The sequence below is a fragment of the Macaca thibetana genome, chromosome 18 (assembly GCF_024542745.1).
Source record: "Macaca thibetana thibetana isolate TM-01 chromosome 18, ASM2454274v1, whole genome shotgun sequence".
In the NCBI taxonomy this organism is placed as follows: domain Eukaryota; kingdom Metazoa; phylum Chordata; class Mammalia; order Primates; family Cercopithecidae; genus Macaca; species Macaca thibetana.
In genome coordinates, this window is record NC_065595.1 from 56,709,525 (window position 1) to 56,735,278 (window position 25,754).

At 43.3% G+C, this 25,754-nt stretch overlaps 1 protein-coding gene across 5 annotated transcripts in view; it reads right to left on the reverse strand.

The window, feature by feature from the left end:
* Positions 1-25,754, reverse strand: part of LAMA3 (laminin subunit alpha 3) — a 273,575-nt gene that overhangs the window by 62,933 nt on the left and 184,888 nt on the right. For 4 of the 5 annotated variants that reach the window (XM_050767788.1, XM_050767786.1, XM_050767785.1 and 1 more), the window contains 5 exons: positions 22,028-22,258; positions 17,281-17,394; positions 10,991-11,100; positions 8,144-8,224; positions 2,992-3,098 (listed from right to left, as the gene is read on the reverse strand). In XM_050767788.1, the coding sequence (XP_050623745.1) occupies positions 2,992-3,098; positions 8,144-8,224; positions 10,991-11,100; positions 17,281-17,394; positions 22,028-22,258 (643 nt within the window). Of the gene's footprint in view, positions 1-2,991; positions 3,099-8,143; positions 8,225-10,990; positions 11,101-17,280; positions 17,395-20,486; positions 21,308-22,027; positions 22,259-25,754 lie in introns of those variants that run through there. The other variant, XM_050767789.1, reaches the window with a different exon arrangement.

Here is a 25,754-nt window from a genome sequence, read left to right on the forward strand (position 1 = left end):
ACACTTTGTGTGTATATACAGACATTTTAAGCCACGTTTACTTTTAATTGTAAAAACTGATATAAATTAATTATGGAAAATATGGGGAAGTCAGGAAAATGAGATAAAAGCATCATCCTTGATCTTGCCACACAAAGACAATGTTCCCTTTATAAACATTTGTATACATTTTAATTTATTATATATATCATCATGGGTTCCTTTTTTTAAAAAAAAGCCTTACTCGCTTTTTTTTTTTTTTTTTGAGACAGAGTTTCACTCTTGTCACCCAAGCTGGAGCACAGTGGTGCTATCTCAGTTCACTGCAACCTCTGCCTCCTGGGGTCAAGCGATTCTCCTGCCTCAGCCTCCCTAGTAGCTTGGATTACAGGCATCTACCACCATACCTGGCTAATTTTTATATTTTTAATAGAGGTGGGGTTTCTCCATGTTGGCCAGGCTGGTCTCAAACTCCTGACCTCAGGTGATCCACCCACCTCAGCTTCCCAAAGTGCTGGGATTGCAGGCGTGAGCCACCATGCCCAGCCATTCGCTCTTATATGTACATATTGTGATATTTCTATTTCCTCAGTTAGTCTGTAAATGGCTTCTGGACAGCAAGCATGGTCTTGTTTCCTTGACAATTTTCAACAGCACCCTGAATAGTTTATGGGGAACTAGGCTTCTCTGGATGATTGATTTATTAGTGAAATTTTCCCAACAAGCTTGCATTTTGACCACCAAGGAATATGTCCATTATTAGTTGAAGAAAAAAAAAAAAAGAATAAAAACAACAACAACAAAACTCTAACAGGAATAAGCAAGTCTCATACATGAGCATCTTCTTCCATTTTGGGAACAAACAGTTACTATCCTCATTTCAGGGTGCTGATTTGTGTTACTGGCGTGGGGGAAATGAGGGTTGCAGAGGCATTAGTCTGGTGAATAAGCTGCTAGTGATGTTGAAGCTTCTTGAATACCTCCAGTGACAGGAGAAATAGCCTCCTTTTAAAGCAATCTGTTTCATCTTTAAACATTCGACATTTCTTCCTTAGAATGATTTAAAATAGAGCTCCCTCTTGCTTCTACCCTTTGCTCTAAGTTCTGTCCCTTATATCTCAGAGAACAAGACCAACCCTTTCCCACACGCCAGCCTGACAAACATGTCCTTTCCAGCTCTTCCTTTCACTGCCCTGGCCAATCCTTCCTCATATGACAAAGTTCCACATCCCTTCAGAGTCTTACCCTCTTTCTGAACAACTATAGCTCTTCTATTGTCTTCTAAAGACGTCACTAACTCTCACGTGAGGACTTACATGAGCAGTGTGCCATGGACCCCGGCTTTAGACACCAGAACTCGGTGAAAACAGTGCGAGCTATCTTTGGGGCCACACCACGTTCTAACCTACCCTGCACTGACTGCTGATGGCAACCTTAAGCCTTTTTACACCTCCTGCTACTAAGCCAGTTACCACTTACCACATAGCTAAACGTTTATTTATTTTTTCCACTCTACTATAGGACCACACCCTTATCCTTAATATCATTTTGTCTGGTTGAATTGACCCATCATTCCAGACTGTTGAGGCCCTTTTGAATTCTGAATGTGTCATGGGAGGCACTTTCTACTGGAGAAGACCAGGGAATTTCACCCCAAAATATGGCACCCTGGTAGGCTGATTATTTTAAATTGAAGGCCCTTGGAGACCAGCAGATGCCGGAAAAAACTTTACTCTGATACCCACTTATCTTCCCAACATCCAGACTTGCCAAAAATGAAAACAAACAACTTCTGGTTTCTTCCATGAGTTTTCATTAACTTAACTCATATTTCAGGGAGAAAGACTGAAGTCTGTCAACACACCTGGACAGACTCTTGTCACAAAGCATTGTCTGTTCTATGGGCCCAGAAGATTTTGTCCCAGGCCTCACTGTATGTTCTCTGAGTCCATTGAGTCAGTCTAAAAATCATTTACCATTACCCTTAAAATCATCCACATTTCCACATCTCTTTCCCGTAAGAAGAAGGGTACGTAAGCATCTACACCCCACTGGGTTACTGGGTAATCACTGTCCTGCGATTCTCTTGTGTTACACGCATTAAAATACAATTGTGTACACCTTTTCTCCTATTAATCTGCCTTTTGTTTGCTGATTTTCTGCAAATCTTCTGCAGGTGAGGGGGACGTTTTCCCTTGGTCCCTTTACTGTTCTTCCCAACTTTGTGTCATCTGATAAATGGGTAGGCATGCTTTCCATATTTCCATCCAAATAAAAAATGTGGAGCCAAGGATGAAGTCCTGAGGCATGACAATAAATACCCCATTCTAGACTGGCATTAATCCATTTACTCTGCATTCCTTTGGGAATTGTCACTTGACCAGCTGGAATCCACATATCCAGGGTTTAGTTCTTCAACTTGTCCGTAAGTATAAGATGAAAGATTTTATCTAAGTGTTTGGTGTTACACTACATCGATAGCATTTTCCTGATGATTCCTATTAATATTCTGTCAAAGAAGGAAGAGGATAGTCTTCCTTTTTGGTCCAAGTTGCTCCTAATAAACCCATACTAACTCCTGCTAATTATCTTTTTCTTAATGTATAAAATCCACCCCAATTACCCACCCACATCCCAGAACATGTACTGCTGTAAGATAAAGAGTATTTCAATTTCTTAAGACATGCACAGGAAAGCTGACATGACAATATCCCTACAATATCAAAGGGAGATCTCAGCAAAATCACCGAAGTAGGATCTGAAGTTATTTTGATTATGATCAGGTAAGTTTTAAAAACAATTCACTTTTTAAAAAAAAAAGTGCATTGAAACAGGTTACTCACCAAAGCTGAAAATACTATTTAAGCATTTCCAGGGTTGTCAAAACCAGGGGACAACTTGCTGGTTGGAATTGTGTATTACGCATCCTGAAAATGTGTGCTTGGGTTCTGAGGCTGTTAAGTTGTACCAGCTTTATAAATGCAAATTAGCAGGGGTGTGGGTCGACCTTACCTCCAGTCAGGGGATCACAACTGCCCAGCTGGCCATTGTTGTTACAACTGCATGGTTGGCAGCTACCTCCGAATTTCTGGGGATTCCCGAAATATCCCGGTGCACACCTACACAAAATGTAGAGAGGAGGAGAAACACCCAAATAACTCATCGTTTATCCCAACCAATTTTCTCAATCTCTAGCTCTGTGTTTGGGATATTGTAACCCATTGGGAGGAAGACTGACATAGATCTGCAAGAATGAATATTTCTCAATACAGAGATATTTACCCTTGAATTGTCTCACAGAAATAAACTTGAAGTAAGATCCATATAATTTCTAATTTTTTGGATGAGGGAAGACTTTCTTAATATTTTTCCTTCCTTCCCTCCTTCCTTGGATGAGGGAAGACTTTCCTAACCTCTCTCCCTCCCTCCCTCCTTCCCTTCCTCCCTTCCTCCCTTCCTCCCTTCCTCCCTTCCTCCCTTCCTTCCTTCCTTCCTTCCTTCCTTCCTCTCTTTCTCTGTTGCCCAGGCTGGAGTGCAGTGGCATGATCATAGCTCACTGCAACCTCGAGCTTCTGGACTCAAGTAATCCTTCTGCCTCAGCCTCCCAAAAAACTGAGACTACAGGCACATGCCACCATTCCTGGCTAAATTTTTAAATTTTAGTAGTGATGAGGTCTTCCTATGTGGCCCAGACTGGTCTTGAACTCCTGGGCTCAAGTGCTCCTTCTGCCTCAGCTTCCCAAAAAACTGGAACTACAGGTGCATGCCACCATGCCTGGCTAATTTTTAAATTTTCAGCAGAGATAAGGTCTTGCTATGTTGCCCAGACTGGTCTTGAACTCCTGGGCTCAATTGATCCTCCCGCCTCAGTTCCCAAAGTGCTGGGATTACAGGCACGAACCACTGCACCTGACCTGCACTATGTAAAGTCTGCATAATTCATATTTGCACTAATTGCTGCCGTGCTGTATATAATGATTCTTAAACGACTGAGAGAAGTTACAGCTGCTACCTTTGGCCCTGAGCCTTTGTTCTTCTAGGTAGTATAGTAATGAGAACTCATTCCTGATTTACAAGTTTAAAGATCACATTTCCTTGATTCTTAGACTGTTTAAAAAAAAAGTCAAATAAGCACACATTAATTTTTCTGGGGTTGGGGTGTCAATTACAATATTTCCATTAACAAAGTTCCACTCCCCATCTAGTCACCTGCAAATTGTCATTAAACTGATGTGTGGTGTCTTATCATCAATGGACTTGATAGACTCAAGGAAATATGGCATTTATCTCATTTCCCAAAATGTAAGCACTGCATCAAAAAGAATTTGGCAATTCCAACACACGTCACCATGTACTTGTAATATACTTCACCAATGTATTACCATGGATACACTGGTGATATAACGTAAAGGATCAGAAAGATCTGGCTGCACTCCTGCCTCCACACTCCACAAGTGTGATCCTGGGCTGTTGCTGTAACCCTCTGTGCTTCAGTTTCTTTACCGGTCCCCCCACAACCCCCATGAAAATATAAGCTCCATGAAGACATGGAGTTTTGGGCTGTTTTGCTCACTGATACATCCTTAGCACCTGGCACATATTCATTCATTTGTTGAATGAATAAATGAGTGGACTAATAATACCTATTTTGCTCAATGAATATAAGAGATCATGTAATAAAGAATCTAGCATAATGTTTGCACATAACAGACTCTCAAGTGTAGCTATCGTTATAAGACATGACAAAATATTCATCTTCTAATTGGCATCATTTGAAATTATTACAAGACAGCAGAAGGCCCATGTACCCCCTAATAATCAAGAAGGTAACTAGGCTGAGGTGGCTTATCTAAGTCTACTAAGCAGGGTGGTCATATACTAATAATAGGGCTTTACTTTGTGACTGGCTTGGTATTCTACCTAACAGATCATGCTATGCAGAAGCTCTGTGTTCTAGAATACTTTATTTTTGATGTCTTTCTTACCTACATCTAAACTTCCCACGTAATAGATGCATAATTACAAAGTACCTTATATTTAAATCACAGAAATATTCAGGAAGTTCGATTCTACTTCTTGCAAAGCATTACTCACTGGTTACGAGAAATAACTGGTTCTCTTATTCTCAATTTATGGTAGTGGCTAAACACAGAGGACTGAAGTAAAACTTCCCGATTTCACGAATGACACTGGTACAACAAATAAAGAGCAGAGAACTAGCTTGTCATCTGTGGCCCTGTTTGGCTGAGGGAGAAGAGGGGGTAAAAACATGTATGGGCTGGGAAGCCTTTGCTAAACCCTCCCCCTGGCTGGCTGCTCTGGTTTCTATCCAGCTAGTCTCCTGCATAATCTATATTCCTACTTTTCACCCTTGACTGTCCTTGTATTTATCATTGTGTAGTTAATCGCGAGTGCCAGGAATGATGTCTGGGTGCTGTGTCTAACAAATGAAAAATGTTGACATCAAAATGGCATTTACCTGTGAAAAAGCTTCAAAAAATTTTTTAAAGAAATAATAGCTTGTTTTCTTGAGACATCAGATATAACAAACATCAGCTGAGAGAAGTACTGTTAATTAAAAATTTTGCCTGCCAAATGGATGTCTCACCGAGCCGGTTGCTGTTTAATGCTTCATTGTTTGTGAAGAGCCATAAAGAGGATGAAATTAGGACACCTCTCCCAGGTGTTGGTCCCCTGTGGCTTTTAAATCTCAGAGCCTAGAATCCCTTCCCACTACCCACATCCTTCCCTTCTCGCTGGTTGGATGCACCTCCTAATTGCAGCTCAACTTAGCCCAGTTCTCCCATCTCTTGCTATTTTAATGGCATGTTTTGATGTCTGTCCACCACTGGACTGGAAAGCCCTTGAGGATGCTGTCTGTGCTGTTTGCTACTGTGCCTTCAGTACTTAGCACTGTGCCAGACATATATATATACACACTAGGACCTCCATACATTTTTCATTGAAAGAATACATGAATAAGTGTGAGGCAAGTGTGAGAAATACTCCTTTTGCTGAAATGGAAAATGGAAAACAGAAGAACCTTCCATTACCATCTTTTGCCATAGAACTGGGCTCCTTAGCTGCTGCTCGGTGTCCCCAGTCTAAGGCAGTCCCCACATCCTACACGCGGCAAGTGTCTTCCAGCCCTGGGGCTTTCCTGCCTCGCTTCCCCAACCTAACCTGCCCTCCACCTCCATCTTCTGGCTCCACTGGGTTCTAGTCACTCCTTGGACCTACCGAAGTCCTACCTTATCCATAAACATTTCAGATAATCCCAGTCTAGGGTGGTTATGCCTTATTTAAAATCTGGTTGAATTCATTTTCTGGTTAAAAAAAATTAGTCAAACTCTTTTAAAGTTTAAACAAAACAACGTAAATTAAAATGATATACAATTTTTCTCTGTCAAATTGGCTTTTTTTTTTTCTGTTGCCCGGGCTGGAGTGCAGTGGTGTAATCATAGCAGCCTCGAACTCCTGAGCTCAAGTGGTTCTCCTACCTCAGCATCCCAAGTAGCTGGGACCACAGGCACACACCATCACACTTGGCTAATTAAAAAAAAATTATGGAGATGAGGTCTCTCTATGCTGCCCAGGTTGGTCTCTAACCCCTGGATCACATGAAATAATCCTCCCACCTTGGCCTCCCAAAGTGCTGGAATTACAGGTATGAGCCACCATGCTTGGCCCTAACTGGCAAAGATTTAAAATATTGATCCTTTCCAATATCCATTGGGGTAGGTAGTCACTCATTTTCTTTTGCTGCTAGTAAGAATATAAACTTTTCTGGAGGTCAATTTTGCAAAAAGTATTAAAATCCTGGAAAACCTATCCTCTGACCCAAGGAATCCACTTCTACAATTATACCTTGAGGACGTGCACACACAAATATTAAGCTGCAAGGATTTAATTTTAGTGTTGCTTTAAATGGAGAACAGTAAAAGGATCTCCAAGACCAAGAGTAGGGGATTATGGAAACCCAGTGGAAATTTTTGGTCATTGATGTGATGTTATCAGTGAATACTTATTGATATGGAAAGATATTACTAACATAGTATTAGATAAGAAAATAAGTCAAAACAGAAAGTGAAACACGAATCTACTTTTTTTTTAAGTTCACACATTTAGAAATGATCTCTAGAAACATACAGCCAGCTTTTTAACAGTGGCTTTCTGTAGACAAAATGATTATGAATAGGATTGTATGTGAACACGTTTGAGTGCACAGGGCTAGGTAGGGGTGTGGGGGGGGCTCACTGGTTCTCTGCTCCCTTGTATTTCATCATTTTATAATAAATATGTATTGATTTTATGAGAAAGTTATTTTTAATTTTAAAATATGTGAACCACATGATTCACTTTTCATACTGTTACTTTTCCAACTATGTGTGCGCTGTCTTCCCAGCTAGTTTATAAGTATCTTTTATGACTTTCTCAATACTTGGCAGTGTCCTATGCATAGTCGCTAATCATGACAATTGTCCGTGAATAACTAAAGCTTGGTTCTGTGGCCCTTTGTCATTAATTTTACACTTTCCATTCCACAACATTTATTATTTTGTTTCACAAACATTACTGAACACCTATTATGTGAACAGTACCATGCTTGGAACCGGGGATTCCGAAATAAACAAGACACAGATTGTCCTGAAAGTGTTCAAAATATAGTGTGGGGATAGAGATGTGTGTGTGTGTGTGTGGCTATCTAGGCTAGGGCTGTGGATATGTGTGTGTATGGAAGAGTGTAGAAAGTTGTACATGTGTACAGGTAAGTAGGGATATGTTGGGGGCAGGTGTATGTGGAGATAAGTGGAAGGGACATATAGAAATGGGAGTATGCAGAGATCACTGTGGAGGAGGGGTAGGTAGGGAGGTGTGGGGGGTTGAGGTACACAGGGGTGCGTGTTGGGGGGATGTAGGTAAAGCTATGTGTGGGTGAGTGTATGTGTTGTGCCTCATTCTCAGTTTTCTGAAACGTACAAAGCAGGACAGAGAATGATGTTAATGATTTATTAGGTGAGCAGTCTTGTATTTTTCCCAAGAGACCTTTTTCCAGGCCTCAGTCAAACTCCCAGCCCCACCCCTAGCTCTGCGCCTGCAGCGCCCCACCCACAGCCCTCCCCGCCCCCTCTGCAGGCTGAGCTGGGAGGGGCTCCCACCTCACCTTTCACACTGTATTCCTGTGTACCCAGCTTTGCAGGAGCACCTCACGTCTCCCCCGTTCACCACACAGCCGGTGGCAAACCTTGAAAGAAGACAGAAAAAGGCCCCATTAAAAACACAGATCGATAGGATTTATGCTCGTTATTTTTTACCACAAAGGACTGGCTTGCATTAAGTGAATACTGAAACCCAGGGTCTGGTTACTTTTTGTGTGAAGAAAATTTTGCCCATCAAGACTTGGAGAGATAATGATGAATGATCTCAGCTGACACTGGGCAATTTTGGTGAATAAGGACTGAAGGCATTTATTTGTTCCCTGGGGAAGAGCATTTTTCCCCTTAAGACAGAGCAGAGTAACTCCCTTTGGAAGAGATGATTACAACAGCATTTTTCCAGGAATAACAAGGAAGGAGTAAAACAAGTCCAGGCAGAAAAAAGAACAGAGTTCTGATTCTTTAAAAAAAAAAAAAAAAAAAGTTCTCCTTGTTGATTCTAGTTCTTCTCTATCAGACATATTGCCTTCTGGGAAGAAAAGTCGGTGGGGAGGCCAAGCCCTGGAGCCCCCTAAAGACTCACAGAGGACACTCACCTGCCTCGGCATTTCTGTGGGCACAATCATTGCTGATTCTCGCTTTTTTTTCAAACCAAGTTGTGGAATTTTGATCCCTTCTCTTTTAGCTCTAAAGTGGTGATATTTTACACTTGATCTTAGCCAAAAGGCTGAGAAGCAATAAGTGATGATATTTTAGAAGCAGCTTTAAACACACACACACACACACACACACACACCCACCCACCCACCCAAAGAGACCATGAAAAAACCCTGTTGCCTTGCAAAGTATCTCCATCTGCCACTGGACATGACACTGATGCCATCTGAAGGAATATTACTCCATTCGCTGGTAAGAGAATGCCTGTTTAGGAAGCCTCTCAAGGCACAGTTAGACATTAGTCAGCACTATTAATATTGCGGGAAGGAGAAGTAGATAAAAATAGAGTTTTACTGATAAATCCAAAGACCTACGTGTTACTTCAACTGCATGGAAGCTGGAAGCTGACCTTGATGCTACTATGCTTTGCAAACGAAAATAAAACACTTTTTCCAAGCACCCCAGTGGAAATCTTGCTGCTTTCTACTTTTGCCAGCTTCTCTTCAAACAAGTCTGGGCAAGGTCAAGTGATTGATCCCTTGACAGATAAAGCTGCAGGATGGGGCAGGTTTCACGAGTATCAAATACATAGACAGCAAAGCAGGGCGCATTCCAGATAGGTCTCTCCAGAGAAGCCACACTTGGCACATGACTTGTGGCGATGTGAGGACTTGGCCCACGTGTCGGTTAAGGGCCGATATAGGCCTGCCTTTGTGATCCACACTTGTTTCTGAGTCTATGTACTAGTGAGGCGTTCTCAGTGTCTTCTTGATTTTCAAACCAACTCCTGCTTCACTTGATTTTCAAACCAACTCTTGCTTCACTTAGTTTGTTACATTATTCTTTGCTTGGGCCCACAGTGAACGCTTTGTGATGAGCAAGGATATGACAAGGTGCCACACCTAAGGAGAGAGGAGGTTACCTTGGAAACACAGCGGTGGCTTCCTACCTATGTAGTCTATTGGTCACGTTGGAGCCTGAATGACAGCTCAGATCACTTGGTGGCTCAGAACTGTCCCAAAGCTTCCATCGCACTGAGGATAAGATCCAGATACTTGACCACAGCCTGCAGGGTTCTGCGGAATCTGGGTCTTAGCTGTTCCACCAACCTCACCTCCGGCCCTCTCTCTTCACACTGCCCTTCCGCCACTCCCGCCTTCTCACTGCCCTTGAACACATGGTCACAGGCCTTTTCCTTCTGTTTCATCCTTGCCTGGGAGCCTCATGGCCAAAATACTGCCATAGCTTCCTCTATCCAACTTCAGGCCTCCTTGGCCATCCCTCTAAAGCAGCTACTCCCTCACTGTCAATGACACAACCTATTGCAGAAAATGTCATCTCTGTCTCCAATTATACTTCTTATGGATTAGTGTGTGTGTCTGCTGAGTGTGGTGACTTCCACCCTTTCTCTCCCTCTCTGCCACACTCTAGGTCAAGCCCCAGGAGAACAGGGACTGCCTCCGTCTTCTTTCAGTTTCCCCGTCACATAGAGAGGGCTGAGGCCTGGCCCTGTCATGGGTGCTGGAGAAGTAGCTACTTAGCCACTGAATGAACAGTAAAAGAAAAGAGGGAAGGAAAAAGCCTGGAAGGATACAACTTGGAAAGACAGTTTCTGTTTGTTTTCTTTTTTTTTTTTTTAAGATGGAGTCTCCTCTGTGGCCCAGGCCGGAGTGCAGTGGTACAATCTCGGCTCACTGCAGCCTCCGCCTCCCGGGTTCAAGCGATTCTCCTGCCTCAGCCTCCCGAGTGGTTTGGATTACAAGCTAATTTTTGTATTTTTAATTGAGACGGGGTTTCACCATGTTGGCCAAGCTGGTCTTGAACTCCTCATCTCAAGTGATCTGTCTTCCTTGGCCTCCTAAAGCACTGGGATTACAGGCGTAAGCCACCGCACCCAGCCTATTCATTTGTTTTCTTGTATGTCGTGTTCATTTTAATATTACAGCTTTCTTGAGATATAATTCACATACCACGCAATTCATCACATAAACTGTACAATTCAGTGGCTTGTAGTATATTCACAGAGTTGTACAACCATCACCACAATCAATTTGAAAATATTTTCATCCCTTCAAAAAGAAATCCCAGACCCTGTGGCAATCACTTTCCATTCTCCCCACCTGCTCTCCCGCCCCTAGTCCTAGGCAGCCACCAAACGACTTTGGGTCCCTGTAGGTTATATCAAGCTGCTACGGTACCTGTTGGTGTGAGGACACGGGCAGGCCCTGCAGGATCCGTGGACGGCGTTGCCATAGTAGCCCTCCTGGCAGCGCTCACAGTGCTCCCCCGCGGTGTTGTGCTGACAGTTCTAGGAACAGGTGAACAGCACAATTCACAGCAGCCAGTACAGTCCCTACTTCTGAGATCACTGTAATCTTACTTATCACACAACTAGAACTCAAGTCCTCTGACTTTCAGTGATACCAGCTCCTCTAGCCATGTATTTTCCCGGTCCCTCGAATCATTGCTGGTGTTAGAAAAGAGGGGTAAGGCCGGGCGCGGTGGCTCAAGCCTGTAATCCCAGCACTTTGGGAGGCCGAGACGGGCGGATCACGAGGTCAGGAGATCGAGACCATCCTGGCGAACACCGTGAAACCCCGTCTCTACTAAAAAATACAAAAAACTAGCCGGGCGAGGTGGCGGGCGCCTGTAGTCCCAGCTACTCGGGAGGCTGAGGCAGGAGCATGGCGTAAACCTGGGAGGCGGAGCTTGCAGTGAGCTGAGATCCGGCCACTGCACTCCAGCCTGGGCGACAGAGCGAGACTCCGTCTCAAAAAAAAAAAAAAAAAAAAAAAAAAAAAGAGGGGTAAGTGCCCTTCCCTCAGTGACGTGGTGCTTAACATTGGCAGCGTGACATAGTGGGGACAAGCCAGCTGAGTCTCCGTCCCACTCCAGCATCTCGAGGCCATGGAGTCCTGGGGCAAGATCCTTTCAATTGTATCAATTTTACTTACATCAATTTTACTAGTGTATGATTTACATACAATTACAATTTTCTCAAAATGTACAGTTAGGATAATGCCCACCTTCTAAGGCTGTGGGGAGGATTTAAAAAAGCAAGTGTACTAAGCTCTTGGGAAATGTAAATTCTTTCCTTTCTTCTCCTTAGCACTGCTTTGATGAAAATTACCTTCATTTTACTTCATGGTTCACATAATAATGATATACTGAAGACTGATATTATTGAAATTAGTTCTTAACACAGAATTTGTTAAAACAATAAAAAGTTGCACAGTATCTGAAGAAAACACTCAGCTGAATTCCAGTGTCCCAAAGAAGCAAGAAATTAATGTTATCTAAGCTTTTCATTTACATAAATCCAATTATTTTCATGTCAAAGTTGCTGTCTAAGGAAATTTGTTCTTTAGTAAAGTGTTGAGATGAAATAATTTTGCAAGCAAGTGGTCTATTGAGATAAAACCTGGTGGATTGGGTCACAGTTGTTTATTTTCTTGGCGTTACCCTAGCGAAAAAGATCTAAATGCACAGAAACATCCAGGAAAACGCCCCTTACTGTGGGCATTTGATAACATGGAAACACTTTGTGTTAATTTTATGGGTAGGAATAAGTACAATTTTTAAAATTTGCCTGTGTATTTTACTTCTGTATGCAGAGGTGTTGCTTGAGTAGGAAACTTTAATGAATGTCAGGGGTTTTGTTTTTTGGTTTTTTTTGTTTGTTTGTTTTGTTTTGAGACAGATTCTTGCACTGTCACCTGGGCTGGAGTGCAATGGCCTGATCTCAGCTCACTGCAACCTCTGCCTCCCAGGTTCAAGTGATTCTCCTGCCTCAGCCTCCTGAGTAGCTGGGATTATAAGCACCCACCACCACGCTCAGCTAATTTTTGTAGTTTTAGTAGAGACGGGGTTTCACCATGTTGGCCAGGATGATCTCAAACTCCTGACCTCATGATTCGCCCGCCTCGGCCTCCCAAAGTGCTGGGATTATAGGCATGAGCCATCGTGCCCAGCCATGACTGTCAGTTTTTAAATAATATCTGAAGGTAGATTGGGAAAAACAATATACGTTTATATCCCAAGACGGCGTGGCTTGTTCATAATGAAAAAGGCTGCCCTTCCATCATAAATGCTGTCAGTTTGTCCAGATTGAGCCAATCCATCCTTCACTAACCTTTGAGTAACTGAAAATTACACAAAACACTAAGATGTTAAAATATCCTTTCATGTTTTTTTCCTAGCTATAAAATTGTGCTATAAACATAAGATATTAGTATTTCAGATACTAATGTGGCGGGGCTTTAAAGTAGGATGCTGCTCACGTGTTGAAATTTGCTTATTATCAGAAAGCTCACCCCTATCCGGAATCCTTCCTTCCCCAGATCTCACTGCACTATGGGTCTAGACTCCTTGAGGTCTGGACACTGGGGACATCTTCCCTGCGGTTGATCAGCTCCACAGAGAAGTATTCTCACAGGTGACTGAGGAGGACACCAGTGGCTTCCCTCACCCTCACCCAGGCTTCAGCTACCCTGACTCTCTCATAAGACATCAGTCCTTTGGAACTAATACGTTTCCATTTTAGTTCTCTTTCTCTTTTAATCCAAATGACAATTTACAAGTAGAACACAACTGTATAGATATATTTCAGTCCTGTGTCTACTTAGCTCTGAGGCTGAACACATTGGAGAAGCAAGAATGTACAGATGCCAGAATTGAGGTGAGGACATCCGTATCCTACTAAAATCACTCTGAATACTGGTCCTCCACAGGGATGAGAGGAGAGGATCAAGGAAGGGTGTCAAAACCCGTGTTGCTTGACAAAGTCCCATAAGAACATGTGAGAAACCCCTCACTGTCAGTTGAGAGTGGCCACCCTGGAAACCGTCCTCAGTCCTGCAAACTTGGAGACCCTCCCTTCAGGTTCCTTGTGTTTTACTGTGAATAAACGAATGAACGAATGCTGCAGAAGCCCACGTCCACTCCCATGGCACGTGCTCTCCTAGCTCCATTTGCCACCAAATATCTATTAGGCATTTACCATATGCCCAACTATGCTAGGCTCTAGCGATGTGAAGATGGGTTGGTCCCTCGACTCAGGGTACATGTAGTCCTGTGAATAGACATATTCAATATCCCGTGGAAAACAGGACACAAGTGTGCCAGCATCCCATGGGAGCAGGAGGAGGGGCTGCCTGTGAGGGCCACAAAAGGACAGGGATTCACTGAGCGCAAAAGTGAGGGAAGAGCATTCCAGGTACAGGGGACAGAGCGTGCAGAACTTCAGTCCTACAATAGCATGGCAGTGTGTGGAGGGAATGAAAGCAAAGGGCATGCCCAAGGCAGAAGCGCAAGGGGGCAGGATGCAGCTGGAAAGAGCCCCCAGTACTGTGCTGAGGGTCGTGGGCTTTCTTCCATCTGAGCCTCAGAGGAGCACCATGTCAGCTGTGAATTTCATATAAATCATTCTGAAATTCCATTGCAACTGCAGAGGGGAAGATGGGCTCAAGTCGCAGAGAATAAAAGAAGGAAGATAAAGAAGACAAAGAGAAAAGGGGAGGGAAATGGGAATGGAGAGGAAAATAAGGCGTGACAGGGACAGGAGACAGCAAGGGGAATTGGGGGGAGAGGAGAAAATATGGGGAGAAATTGGGGCAATGAGAAGAGGGAGAGACAGGGTCTCAGCATATAGCAGGAGGCCGTCATTGCAGGTCCCTCTGGACGGTGGCACCTGCATCACCTGCTACTCCTGCCCTTGACACTGGACACCTACTGCTGTACCAGCAAAAAGTTGGACTACTTATCTTTTCAAACTTCAGAGTCTATCGCTGAAACGACCTGACTTGAAGATTTGCACCTGGGTGAAGGTCCCTGATGTTAGACAATTACTTTGGACCTTGAGAGGTGGAGGTCAATTTGCAGTGAAATCAGCCACAAGGCCCATTTGATATTCAAAGGTACTGGATTTCCTCACTACTGTTCTTTGAGAATGAGGGATGCATTCTCGGCTTCCATGCAGGGCACACAATTCAGGGTAGCATCAGCACTCAGGACTTGCCATGTAGCCGTTAGCTGAGCACAGACACGGGCTCAACTATCTATAGTTGTGTGTGCGTGTGTGTGAGTGTGTACATACGTACACATCCCCTACTAGACAGCAAGCCTCGTGAGTGTAGGGATTAGGTCTGACGATTTTAACTCCAGCACTTAGCTGAGTACCTGCCATACTAGCAAATGCTCAGTGAGGATTTCCTGAATGAAGAGTCTCTGGTGGCCACATGGCCATTAGGGACAAGTGAAGACAGAACTACAAAAAAAAAATGGGAAAGAAAATCTTGTTTGATTAAAATATGAATTATGACTCTCACGAGTTTTCCTTTCAGTGGGTGACTATAAAAAAAAACCAAAAACCTCCCTTTGTACTTTGGCAGTTTTCATAACATGGGCTTGACATCTAGCAATGGTTCGCCAATAACACACTTATTCTTTTTTTGTTGTTTTTGTTTGTTTGTTCGTTTGTTTTGAGACGGAGTCTTGCTCTGTCGCCCAGGCTGGAGTGCAGTGTCGCATCTTGGCTCACTGCAAGCTCCGCCTCCTGGGTTCACGCCACTCTCCTGCCTCAGTCTCCTGAGTAGCTGGGACTACAGGCACCCGCCACCACGCCCAGCTAATTTTTTTGCATTTTTTAGTAGAGACAGGGTTTCACTGTGTTAGCCAGGATGGTCTTGAACTCCTGACCTCGTGATTTGCCTGCCTCGGCCTCCCAAAGTGCTTGGATTACAGGCGTGAGCCACCGTGCCCAGCCAACATATTTATTCTTAATTAAAGCATCTACCTGTGTTACACAAAACATGCAATATCAAACATGAAGTATTCTACAGGAACAATAACGAGCTGGAAAACAGTATTTACCAATACCTTTTACTCTTTTTGAACTTATAAGGTTACAGTCCAACAAAATATTCTATCAGGTGGCTCTTCACAACAATTTCCTGTTCTAGCCTGTCACATCTTGCAGAGGAAGCAGTTCCCTGGGCCAAGGTGAACGAGCTTCATACGGTCTAGGAACTCATACTTGAAACACCCTCTAGTTGCATTACACAATGCAGAGAAAGTTTGCGCCAGAGGAGTGCATTTCCAAAAGCGCACACACAACTGAAGTCCTGTATTCCTGGAGTACGCTCTCTCCTTTTCACTGTCCACTTTCCTCACTGGGGAGGCCCTGGTTACCAAGGAGAAGAACTCTAGTGAAAGGGATGAAAACAGCAGAATAAAAAAGGTTCTGCTTCAGGATGCATAAGAAAAATTTCCTGGCCGGGCGCGGTGGCTCACGCCTGTAATCCCAGCACTTTGGGAGGCCGAGACGGGCGGATCGCGAGGTCAGGAGATCGAGACCATCCTGGCGAACGCGGTGAAACCCCGTCTCTACTAAAAAAAATACAAAAAAACTAGCCGGGGCGAGGTGGCGGGCGCCTGTAGTCCCAGCTACTCGGGAGGCAGGAGAATGGCGGGAACCCGGGAGGCGGAGCTTGCAGTGAGCCGAGATCGCGCCACTGCGCTCCAGCCTGGGCGACAGAGCGAGACTCCATCTCAAAAAAAAAAAAAAAAAAAAAGAAAAAAAGAAAAATTTCCTAAGAAACTAATTTTAGGTAGAAGAATTTTATAAAATATTCCAAAATAAGATAATTTTCCAGTGGATATGTTGTAGTCATCCAAGACAGCCTTGAGGCCAGGAGAAAATATAGTCAATACAGGGAACAGGCAGGTGGAGGATGCTGTGAGGACGGGAGAGGCCATCAGCACTTTCTCTTCCCCACAACCTCCCTCACTTGTCTTCTCCAAGCCCCACTCTGTCTTGGCAATAGTGAAGCTTGTGTTGGACTGATTTGTTTGTTGTTGTTGTTTTGGTGTGGAAGCGGATGGAGTTTTGTTCTTGTTGCCCAGGCTGGAGTGCAGTGGCACAATCTCCGCTCAGTGCAACCTCTGCCTCCGGGGTCCAAGCAATTCTCCTGCCTCAGTCTCCCAAGTAGCTGGGATTACAGGCACCTGCCACCATGCCCAGCTAATGTTGGACTGATTTCTTATGAGCCTTAAGCCCTCCTCAAATCCCCTTCTCCCTGGCCGCTTTCTTGAGTTACTGGTCATCCGACAGCAACAAGCCCCACTCCCATAACTTCCTGCCACCCCAACAAAATTGGGACCCAAAATAATGGCTTGGATTAGTTATGTCCTGGCAAGAATTAACTTCCAAGGTCCACCCATTACTATCATTTCATGAAGGAGAGATTTAGAAGCTAAAGTGTAACTTAATTGCTCAGATAGCAGCACCCGTTTAATGGTGCATGTTAAAACGGAGGAAAAAATGAAATGTAAAATAATTCAGCCTGATAATGGAGCCTCGTATATTCACACAGCGACCTCTATTTAGCGTTTGGCAGGAGATGTGATGTTGACGTCTTCGGGCATAGTAGAGGGGAATGGAGGAGAAACAGATTGCCTGCTGATAGCATTAAAGTGTCAATTTACTCACAACACATATGCCTGAGCCATCCTGGCATCGATTTGAATGTCCGTTGCAATTGCAGGGAACACACCGTCCGGTATACAAGCCTTTGTGATCCCGATAATATCCAGGGCTACAACCCTATTTTTCAAACAAAGTGTTTAATCAGTACAAAGAAAGAAAACAATTACTATCCAAAGCACGTGACACCTCTCACTGTGAAGCATTCACATCATTTTTATTTTTTAGAGACAGGGTCTCACTATGCTGCCCAGGCTGGAGTGTAGTGACTATTCACAGGTGTGATCACAGCGCACTAGAGTCTCGGGCTCCTGGGCTCAAGCAATCCTCCCGCCTCAGCCTCCAACGTAGCTGGAACCACAGGCACATGCACCACTGAGCCCAGCTGAACCATTCGTTTTTCAAACCTTGTTTCCTTCAGTCAGTGTGAATATTTTTAATTTCAACCACCTGTCACGTCCACTTGTTTTGCTCTCAAGCTGTTTGGTTTTCATGCCCTGGTGGGAGTGTGAGACGCATGGTGGGGAAATGAGGGATAGGGCACACGTGGAGGTGGGGGGTGAGAAGGGGTTCCTCTCTTCTCACAACAACTGTTTTGAGGGCAGGTGGAGAAGGTGGAAATGGACGAATAAAGAGAATCGTCCTTAGAGGGGAGGACATCTAAGCAAATCATTTCAAGTCCAAATTATCTTTGGGTAGCCATTTTCTTTCCCAAGTGTGGGTTTGGGCTGGTGGCAGGGCAGTATAGGAGGAGGAGTGGGCTGGGGGGAATAGGAGTCTTAACTGAGATTTAGACAATCATGCCACAATTAGGGGAGTCACTTCATTGCCACTCACTGGTCCATGGGCAACAGAGAAGCCGGGGAGGGGAGTGTGCATGAGGTTGCCATACAGGACTCCTCACGAACATCTGGTCCACACTGAACACACAGAGGCTCAGCCTGAGGGACTCTCCTTGGGTTGGTCTTGTTTCCTCATTCAATCTTGATTTGACTATTTCTATCCCCTGTATATTATCTCTCTCCAGTATAATACAGTTACGCATTTTCATCTGGATGAAAAGAATTACAATTTTCTTTTCATGAACTAATATCTTTTTTTAAAGGATTCTAGTTAAGAATCCCTCCAATAGAAAAAAAAAAAAGCAATTCTTCTTATACCAGCCATTAAAATTATTTAGATTTCTGTCTTTAAAGGAAATTATAGACATTATCCTTTATTTTGGCAGAGCAAGTCAGTGCACAGATTAAAATCAGATATTGGCTGGTTGTGGTGGCTCAAGCCTGTAATCCCAGCACTTTGGGAGGCTGAGGCGGGTGGATCACTTGAACCCAGGAGTTCGAGATCAGCCTGGGCAACATGGTGAAACCTCATCTCTACCAAAAAATACAATTTGCCGGGCATGGTGGCACATGTCTATAGTCCCAGCTACTAGGGAGGCTGAGGTGGGAGGATTGCTTGAGCCTGGGAGGTGGAGGTTGCAGTGAGCCACGACTGCGCCACCACACTCTAGCCTGGGCAACAAGAGTGAAATCCGGTCTAATAAATAAATACTGAAATCAGATATTGTCCCTAATTTGTTTCTCTGATCTCCTATATATCCTATCTTGAAAGCATCAGGAAAATTATTTCAAGATAAAGGATAGCCTTTTATTAAAGCTTCTTTAAATAGCACATATGTCTGTAAAACTCAGAAACTATACTCAAAGGAAATCTTGAAGTGGACAGTCCATTCTTATTCATTCATGGCCATAAAGGTCTCTACCTGGTCCAGTGGAAGAAAGAAAGAAGCCACCTGACAGGCGAGAGAGAGGCAGAAGCCTCATGTGCTCCGGGAGTACAATCTCCCAGGTGTTGCTACAGCCCCTTCCAAAATTACCAACGAATACAGATCATGCACAATAAGACCATAGTTTCCAATATAATGTTCCTTTAGGCTATTAGGAACCATGTTTAGGGCAAAGAGTACATTGCAAATAAACAGATTATGTTGTTATACGAATAGGCTTGTCTAAAGGAGAATCAAAGTATGAAAGGAATGTTCTTTTGCTGAAAGCACAACTAAGATTTACATGTGAACGAAATGCAGCCAGTGATGGTGTCACTGTATCTATTATACAATCTGTCCTAATAAGTGGCAAGTAACTTATAATTATCGGTGTATATCACATTACCTGCTTACAAAATAATCACATTTGGTAAAGAGCAAGTTATTCAAATAAGCAGATAGATCTGGTTAGTTTATGACAACATGCCTGAGTAGAAGCCTTAATTAAACACACTTTGGGGGAGTATAGTCTATCCTGATTAAAACTAAACCACCCATCTTAATTTGCTTTTGATTACAAGCAGAAAATACACTCTGCAAGAGTTACTACATATCATGTGACTCTCTGAGGATTTGTCAGTTACTAAAATAGAATCATTTTTTCACCTCTTATAAAGCAAGCAAAATCACACTCTACAAAAAAAATCAGTTCAAGTATTCAGATCATATTGAACACTCACTTTTAAATGAAAATGAATGTGTTCTCATACATTATTTCAATAAAGGGGTTTTATAACTAGTTAACATGATGATGTTTTATGTTAAGTTTTCCAGTACATTTTGTAATACAAATTATATAAATGATAAGATTATGTCCCTAATCCAGTTTCCAGGGCTATATCTGTAGCCATAGGATCTATTTCTCTGTAAGAATACATGTAGTATCCAGGAAGTTTAAAGAGAGCAGAATTTCTTGATGTTTCCTGCCTGGTAAATGGAAGCATGTCTTTGAGGAATTATGCGAACTTTGATCACTTTTCTTAAGCATTGCATTTCACGCTCTCATTTTTTTCCCCCGTGGGTAAATTTTCTTCCAAGTAGCATTTGGAAAGCTATAGGCATTGGTCTCTTTTGTTCTGAGGCTTGGGATGGTTGGTCTCTAAAGGGCATAAAGTTTCATTGTATATTAACATCCCGCAAGCATTCAAGCTGTTAAGTGTCTCAGCATTTCCAGGTGGGCTGATGTTAACGGGGTTTGCGGTTAATAGCTCAGGAGAGCAATCTGTCAGGCACTGTAATAAACACTGCCAGTCAAGGCGACTGGGAGGCCAGCAGCTCCTCCTCAGTCCACCCATTTACTCATTAGTCACCATAACTGTAACTTAAAATGTCACAAAGCTGGAAACTCTTCCCCATCCCAAACCAAAACTTAAAAGGATGTTACCTGGCTGGGTCTAAACTCCACATAACTCGCTTGCAGTTGACTTTGACCGGGAGGCTGAAGAAATGGCACCCTTTGCTGCTGTGAACTGTAGCCCAGACATTGCCCCAGGGCTGCCCCAAAGATCCACAGCCATCCCACGCTGCGGGCTGACCGCCTCACTGCTGGAGGCATCCTGGTTCCTGGGTGTTCGCTGGCTGCGCACGAACTTCTGCCTCTTCCTCTTATACCTGCCCTTCCTGCTCAGTGCCCGGGCCTGCCTGACTCAGGTAAGGAAGGCTGTCTGCGGCAAGCGCCCCACCTTTAAACTTCACACATGAGTCAGCCTGTGCCAGAGTGCACATAACAGTCCCGCAGGTAAGTGCACCGCTCTGTAATTCCCGTGAGGTGGGGCGGGCACCACCTTCCACCCACCTCACCCTACAGACGCCCTAAATCACAGGCTGAGTCACGGGCAGGGAACACGCCCTGGGTAGGAGGGTAGAAATCCAGAGTCCCTCTCTTTCCCTCGGGCTATCAATTTTAATCAGGCTAGAAAAGAGATGGAGGAAGGGGAAGAATGTAGGCAACCTGTGGGCTAAATAGTACAACTTGGGAGTCCCCAGAAGACCACGGCAGGTCAGATTTGTTTTTGCAGGTTTAAAAAGTGGAAACTCGTATGTGCAGATCACCTTGGGGTTTTCGGCTACCAGGGGGCGAGGAAAGAAAGTGGAAGGTTTTGTTAAGCCTACGTACTTACGGATGTATGGAATACACAGAATGACAGTGTTTGCTACTTTTACTAATCGTGCTAACATTGTGCTTTCTCCCTGATCTTTAAGAAAAGACATATTTATAGCCAGAGAAATTAAATAAGTTCATTTTATGGCACATTTTAATCATCTGAAGACAGCTCTGGTTGACTGGACCTCAAACAATGAAAGTCCTGCTGCAAGCCAGAACATAATGTCCTCTAAGAAATCCAGGATATTCTCTGGAATTCAACTCTACTGGGGGGTGGAGGGAGGCTTCGGATTAGAAAAAGGTATAAGGTCAGTTATTGGGAAAGCAGGGGCTCAAATACTAACTGGTGAGCTCCTTCATTTTAAAAATATTTTGTTTTAAAAATTGATAAATAATAATGATAAATACTTATGGAGTACATAGTGATGGTGTGACACATACAATGTTTAGTGGTCAGATAAGGTAATTGGCATATCCATCATCTCAAACATTGATCATTTCTTTGTGTCGGGAATAGTCAATACCCTCCTTCTAGCTATTTGAAACTACAGTATATTATTTTCCTACTCTGGATTTCTCTAACCCTCAGCATCTATTGAACTCCTGTAGATTTCCTATGAATTCTGAGACACTGATGATGTCTTTTTCACATTTAATTCCTGAAGGGAGTCTAGATAAGATACAAGATAAGCCCTGCAGAAACTTGAATAGAAAAACAATAGACAGAGGGCCCCAAACCATCCCGCAGTGCTGGACAGCAGCCAAAAACAACAGCCACAGGAGTTCCCTACCGGAATGTTGTGGATGGGAAAACTTCCTACCTGACAAGAGTCGCCAGCGTAGGCAGGGGGGCAGGCACACATTTCCACAGCGTATGCTATGCGTCCACTTCCTGTGTCAGAGGCTTCCTCTAGCCCCACCTCACTCAGGGTGAGCCTTTGAGTCTCTGTGAAGTAGAGGCCTTGGATGCGCATATCTGCCAGTCTAGACAGCACTGTCATCAGCTCCTCCCTAGACACCGGGGCACGGCTGCTGGCATGTCTGAAGTTTCCCTACACATGGAAACAGAAAGGCAGGGTCTTCCTTAGGCAGGCTCACTTCCAGGGGTTCCTTAGAGGCAGACGCCCCAAATGAATCAAAGAAAAGACACTTAAAATGCATAGGGAGAAATGAAATAAGATGGGGAAATACCTGTCTGCTGGAGAATTTACATTTAGAAGTCAGATGTCCTGGGTTATTCCCATGAAGGAAGGGAAAAAAATGAAGGCAGGGAATAAGGGGCAATAAAATGAAATAAAAGTCCCAGTGTCACACTTGTCTTTAAATGTGCTTTTGTTTGTGCAAACATAAGGTGAGTGAGAAACAGGGAAGGAAGGCATATGGAAACCAAGTGAGTCACACAGCTCAGGTCATTCATTAAACGGACACAACGGTGACAGAAAATACAATCTTTTCTTGCACGAACATTTATATTATTTTATTTTAACTTTTATTGTGGTAAAAAACACACAACATGAAATTTACCATCTTAACCATTTTTAACTGTACAGTATTGTTAACTATAAGCACAACATTGCACAACAGATCTCTAGAACTTACCCAGCTTGCAAAAGGGAAACCCCATACCCATTGAACAATTCCCTTTTTCCCCTCCCCAGCCCCTGGCAACCGCTATTCTAATTTCTGTTGCTAAGAATTGACTATTTCAGATAACTCATATAAGTGGAATCATGAAGTATTTGTCCTTTTGTGACTGGCTTATTTCACTTAGCATAAGGTTCTCAAGGTTCATCTATATTGTAGCCTATGATGAAATTTCCTTCTTTTTTAAGGGGGAATAATGTTCCATTGTATAAATCTGTATGTACCACATTTTTCTTTGTCTATTCATCTGTTGATGGACATTTGGTTGCTTCTTGGCTATTGTGAATAATGCTGCAATGAACATGAATGTGCAAATATCTTGTCAAGATCCTGTTTTTAGTTATTTTAGATATATATCCAGAAGTGGGACTGCTGGAGCATATGGTAATCCTACTTTTAATTTTCTGAGGAACTTCCATAGTGTTTGCACAGTGGACGCACCATTTCGCATTCCCACCAAAAGGGTCAAAGGGTCGCAATTTTGCCACACTCTTGTCGACACTTGTTATGTTCAGTTTGGTAATTTTTTTTTTTTTTTTTTTTTTGAGACAGAGTCTTGCTCTGTCACCCAGGCTGGAGTGCAGTGGTGCGATCTCAGCTCACTGCAACCTCTGCCTCCTGGATTCAAGTGATTCTCCTGCCTTAGCCTCCCGAGTAGCTGGGATTATAGCCACGTGCCACTACACGCGGCTGATTTTTGTATTTTTAGTAGAGACAGGGTTTCATTTTGTTGGCCAAGCTGGTCCTCTAACTCCTGACCTCATGATCTGCCTGCCTTGGCCTCCCAGAGTGCAGTGATTACACGTGTGAGCCACTGCACCTGACCTAATTTTTTTTTAAATATATTTTTGGTAGAGATGAGGTTTTGCCATGTTGGCCAGGCTGGTCTTGAACTCCTGACTACAGGCGTGTGCCACCACGCCCAGCTAATTTTTTGTATTTTTAGTAGAGACGGGGTTTCACGGTGTTAGCCAGGATGGTCTTGATCTCCTGACCTCGTGATCCGCCCACCTCAGCCTCCCAAAGTGCTAGGATTACAGGCGTGAGCCACCACGTTCGGCCTCCAAAAGCCTGCCTTTTTTTTTTTTTTTTTTTTTTTGAGACAGAGTCTCGCTCTGTCGCCCAGGCTGGAGTGCAGTGGCCGGATCTCAACTCACTGCAAGCTCCGCCTTCCGGGTTCACGCCATTCTCCCGCCTCAGCCTCCCGAATAGCTGGGACTACAGGCGCCCACCACCTCGCCTGGCTAGTTTTTTGTATTTTTTAGTAGGGACAGGGTTTCACCGTGTTAGCCAGGATGGTCTCGATCTCCTGACCTCGTGATCTGCCCGTCTCGGCCTCCCAAAGTGCTGGGATTACAGGCTTGAGCCACCGCGCCCGGCCAAGCCTGCCTTTTTAACCTTTATATTTTGTTGCCCTTGTTGAACTCAGTTTTTACATCTCTTAAATAGGCACAGTAATACCTAATGTCTTGAGGCTATCGTTATAATTAAGGTAAATTAAATGATACAATATATATAAAGTGTTCAGCACAGTGCCTAGCAAATGGTAGCTATTACTAACATACAAATATGATGCTTATATAATTTTAATTTATATTTTAGCAACTTAAGGAATAATTTACATACAATAATATTCCCTCATTTTAAGTGTATAATTTGTAATAAATTTACGGAAGCATGCAATCATCATCATAATGTAATTTTAGAACATTTCTATGACCTTAAAAAGAACCCTTGTGTCAGTTTGTAGTCACTACCCATTCCCACCCTCAAACCCAGGCAACCACTAGTCTACATTCTGTCTCTATGCATGTGTCCATGCTGGACAATTTATATAAATGCCAGCTTAATTTCAACAGTATACAAAAACTTTGTTTCTATTAGTATCATTCCCTCCTCTTCTCTTGTATGCTACTATGGTACAAATTGCATCTTTATACATTGTGTGCCATTTCCAGATGGCTGCAAGGCTTTGAGTAATTTCCAGAGTTCTGAAAACATTGATTCTGACCTTTTTTTCCCCTTTTTGCCAGTTCTCTCATTGCTTTTATGGAGGACAGAATTTTTAGAGATTCTCTATCATTTTACTGATATCACCTGTCTCACATAAATAGCATCATGCAATATGATATTTCTTTGGTGTCTTCTAGTAAGTGTCAATATTTTGTTTCTTTTATTGCCAGATAGTATTCCATTGTATAGATGTACCTTTTCAGAAACATTAAAATATGTCTTCAAGTTCAAAGTACTCAAAAAGTTTCACCTAGAGGTACTGGACATATTTAATAATATTAATGGAACACTAGTTTTTAGGAATAGTTGTAACCAAATAAGTATAACAAAATGTTTTATGATCTGATGAGCTTTCCTTTATTTTGCTAGTATTACTCTTATTTCTTTGGATATAAAACATTTTCATAGCTTTTCTATTCATTCATCCTAAGCATATGTTGAACATTAAACAGGTCTCAGGCACTGAGGGAGACCTGAGGATGACAGGGAGCTATGTCACAGCATTTACAAGCTCACAGGTTTTTTGTTTGTTTGAGACAGGGTCTCACTCCGTTGCCCAGGCTGGAGTGCAGTGGCAGGATCATGGTTCACTGCAGCTTCAACCTCCTGGGCTCAAGCGATCCTCCCACCTCAGCTTCCCAAGTAGCTGAGATTACAGGCACACCCCACCATGCCCATTGAATTTTGCTTTCGTGCAGGTAGAGTTTCGCCATGTTGCCCAGGCTGATTCACGGGGTTTTTAAGATAAGGATAATTAATTGTGAAATGGGAGAGAAAGTATAAAAGGGCTGGACAGATGGAACCAAGAAAGCCGCATGAGCATCAATCACTCCACATTTTATGTAATTCATATTTCGAATCTATACAAGTTGGGTATCTCTTCTCCGAAAT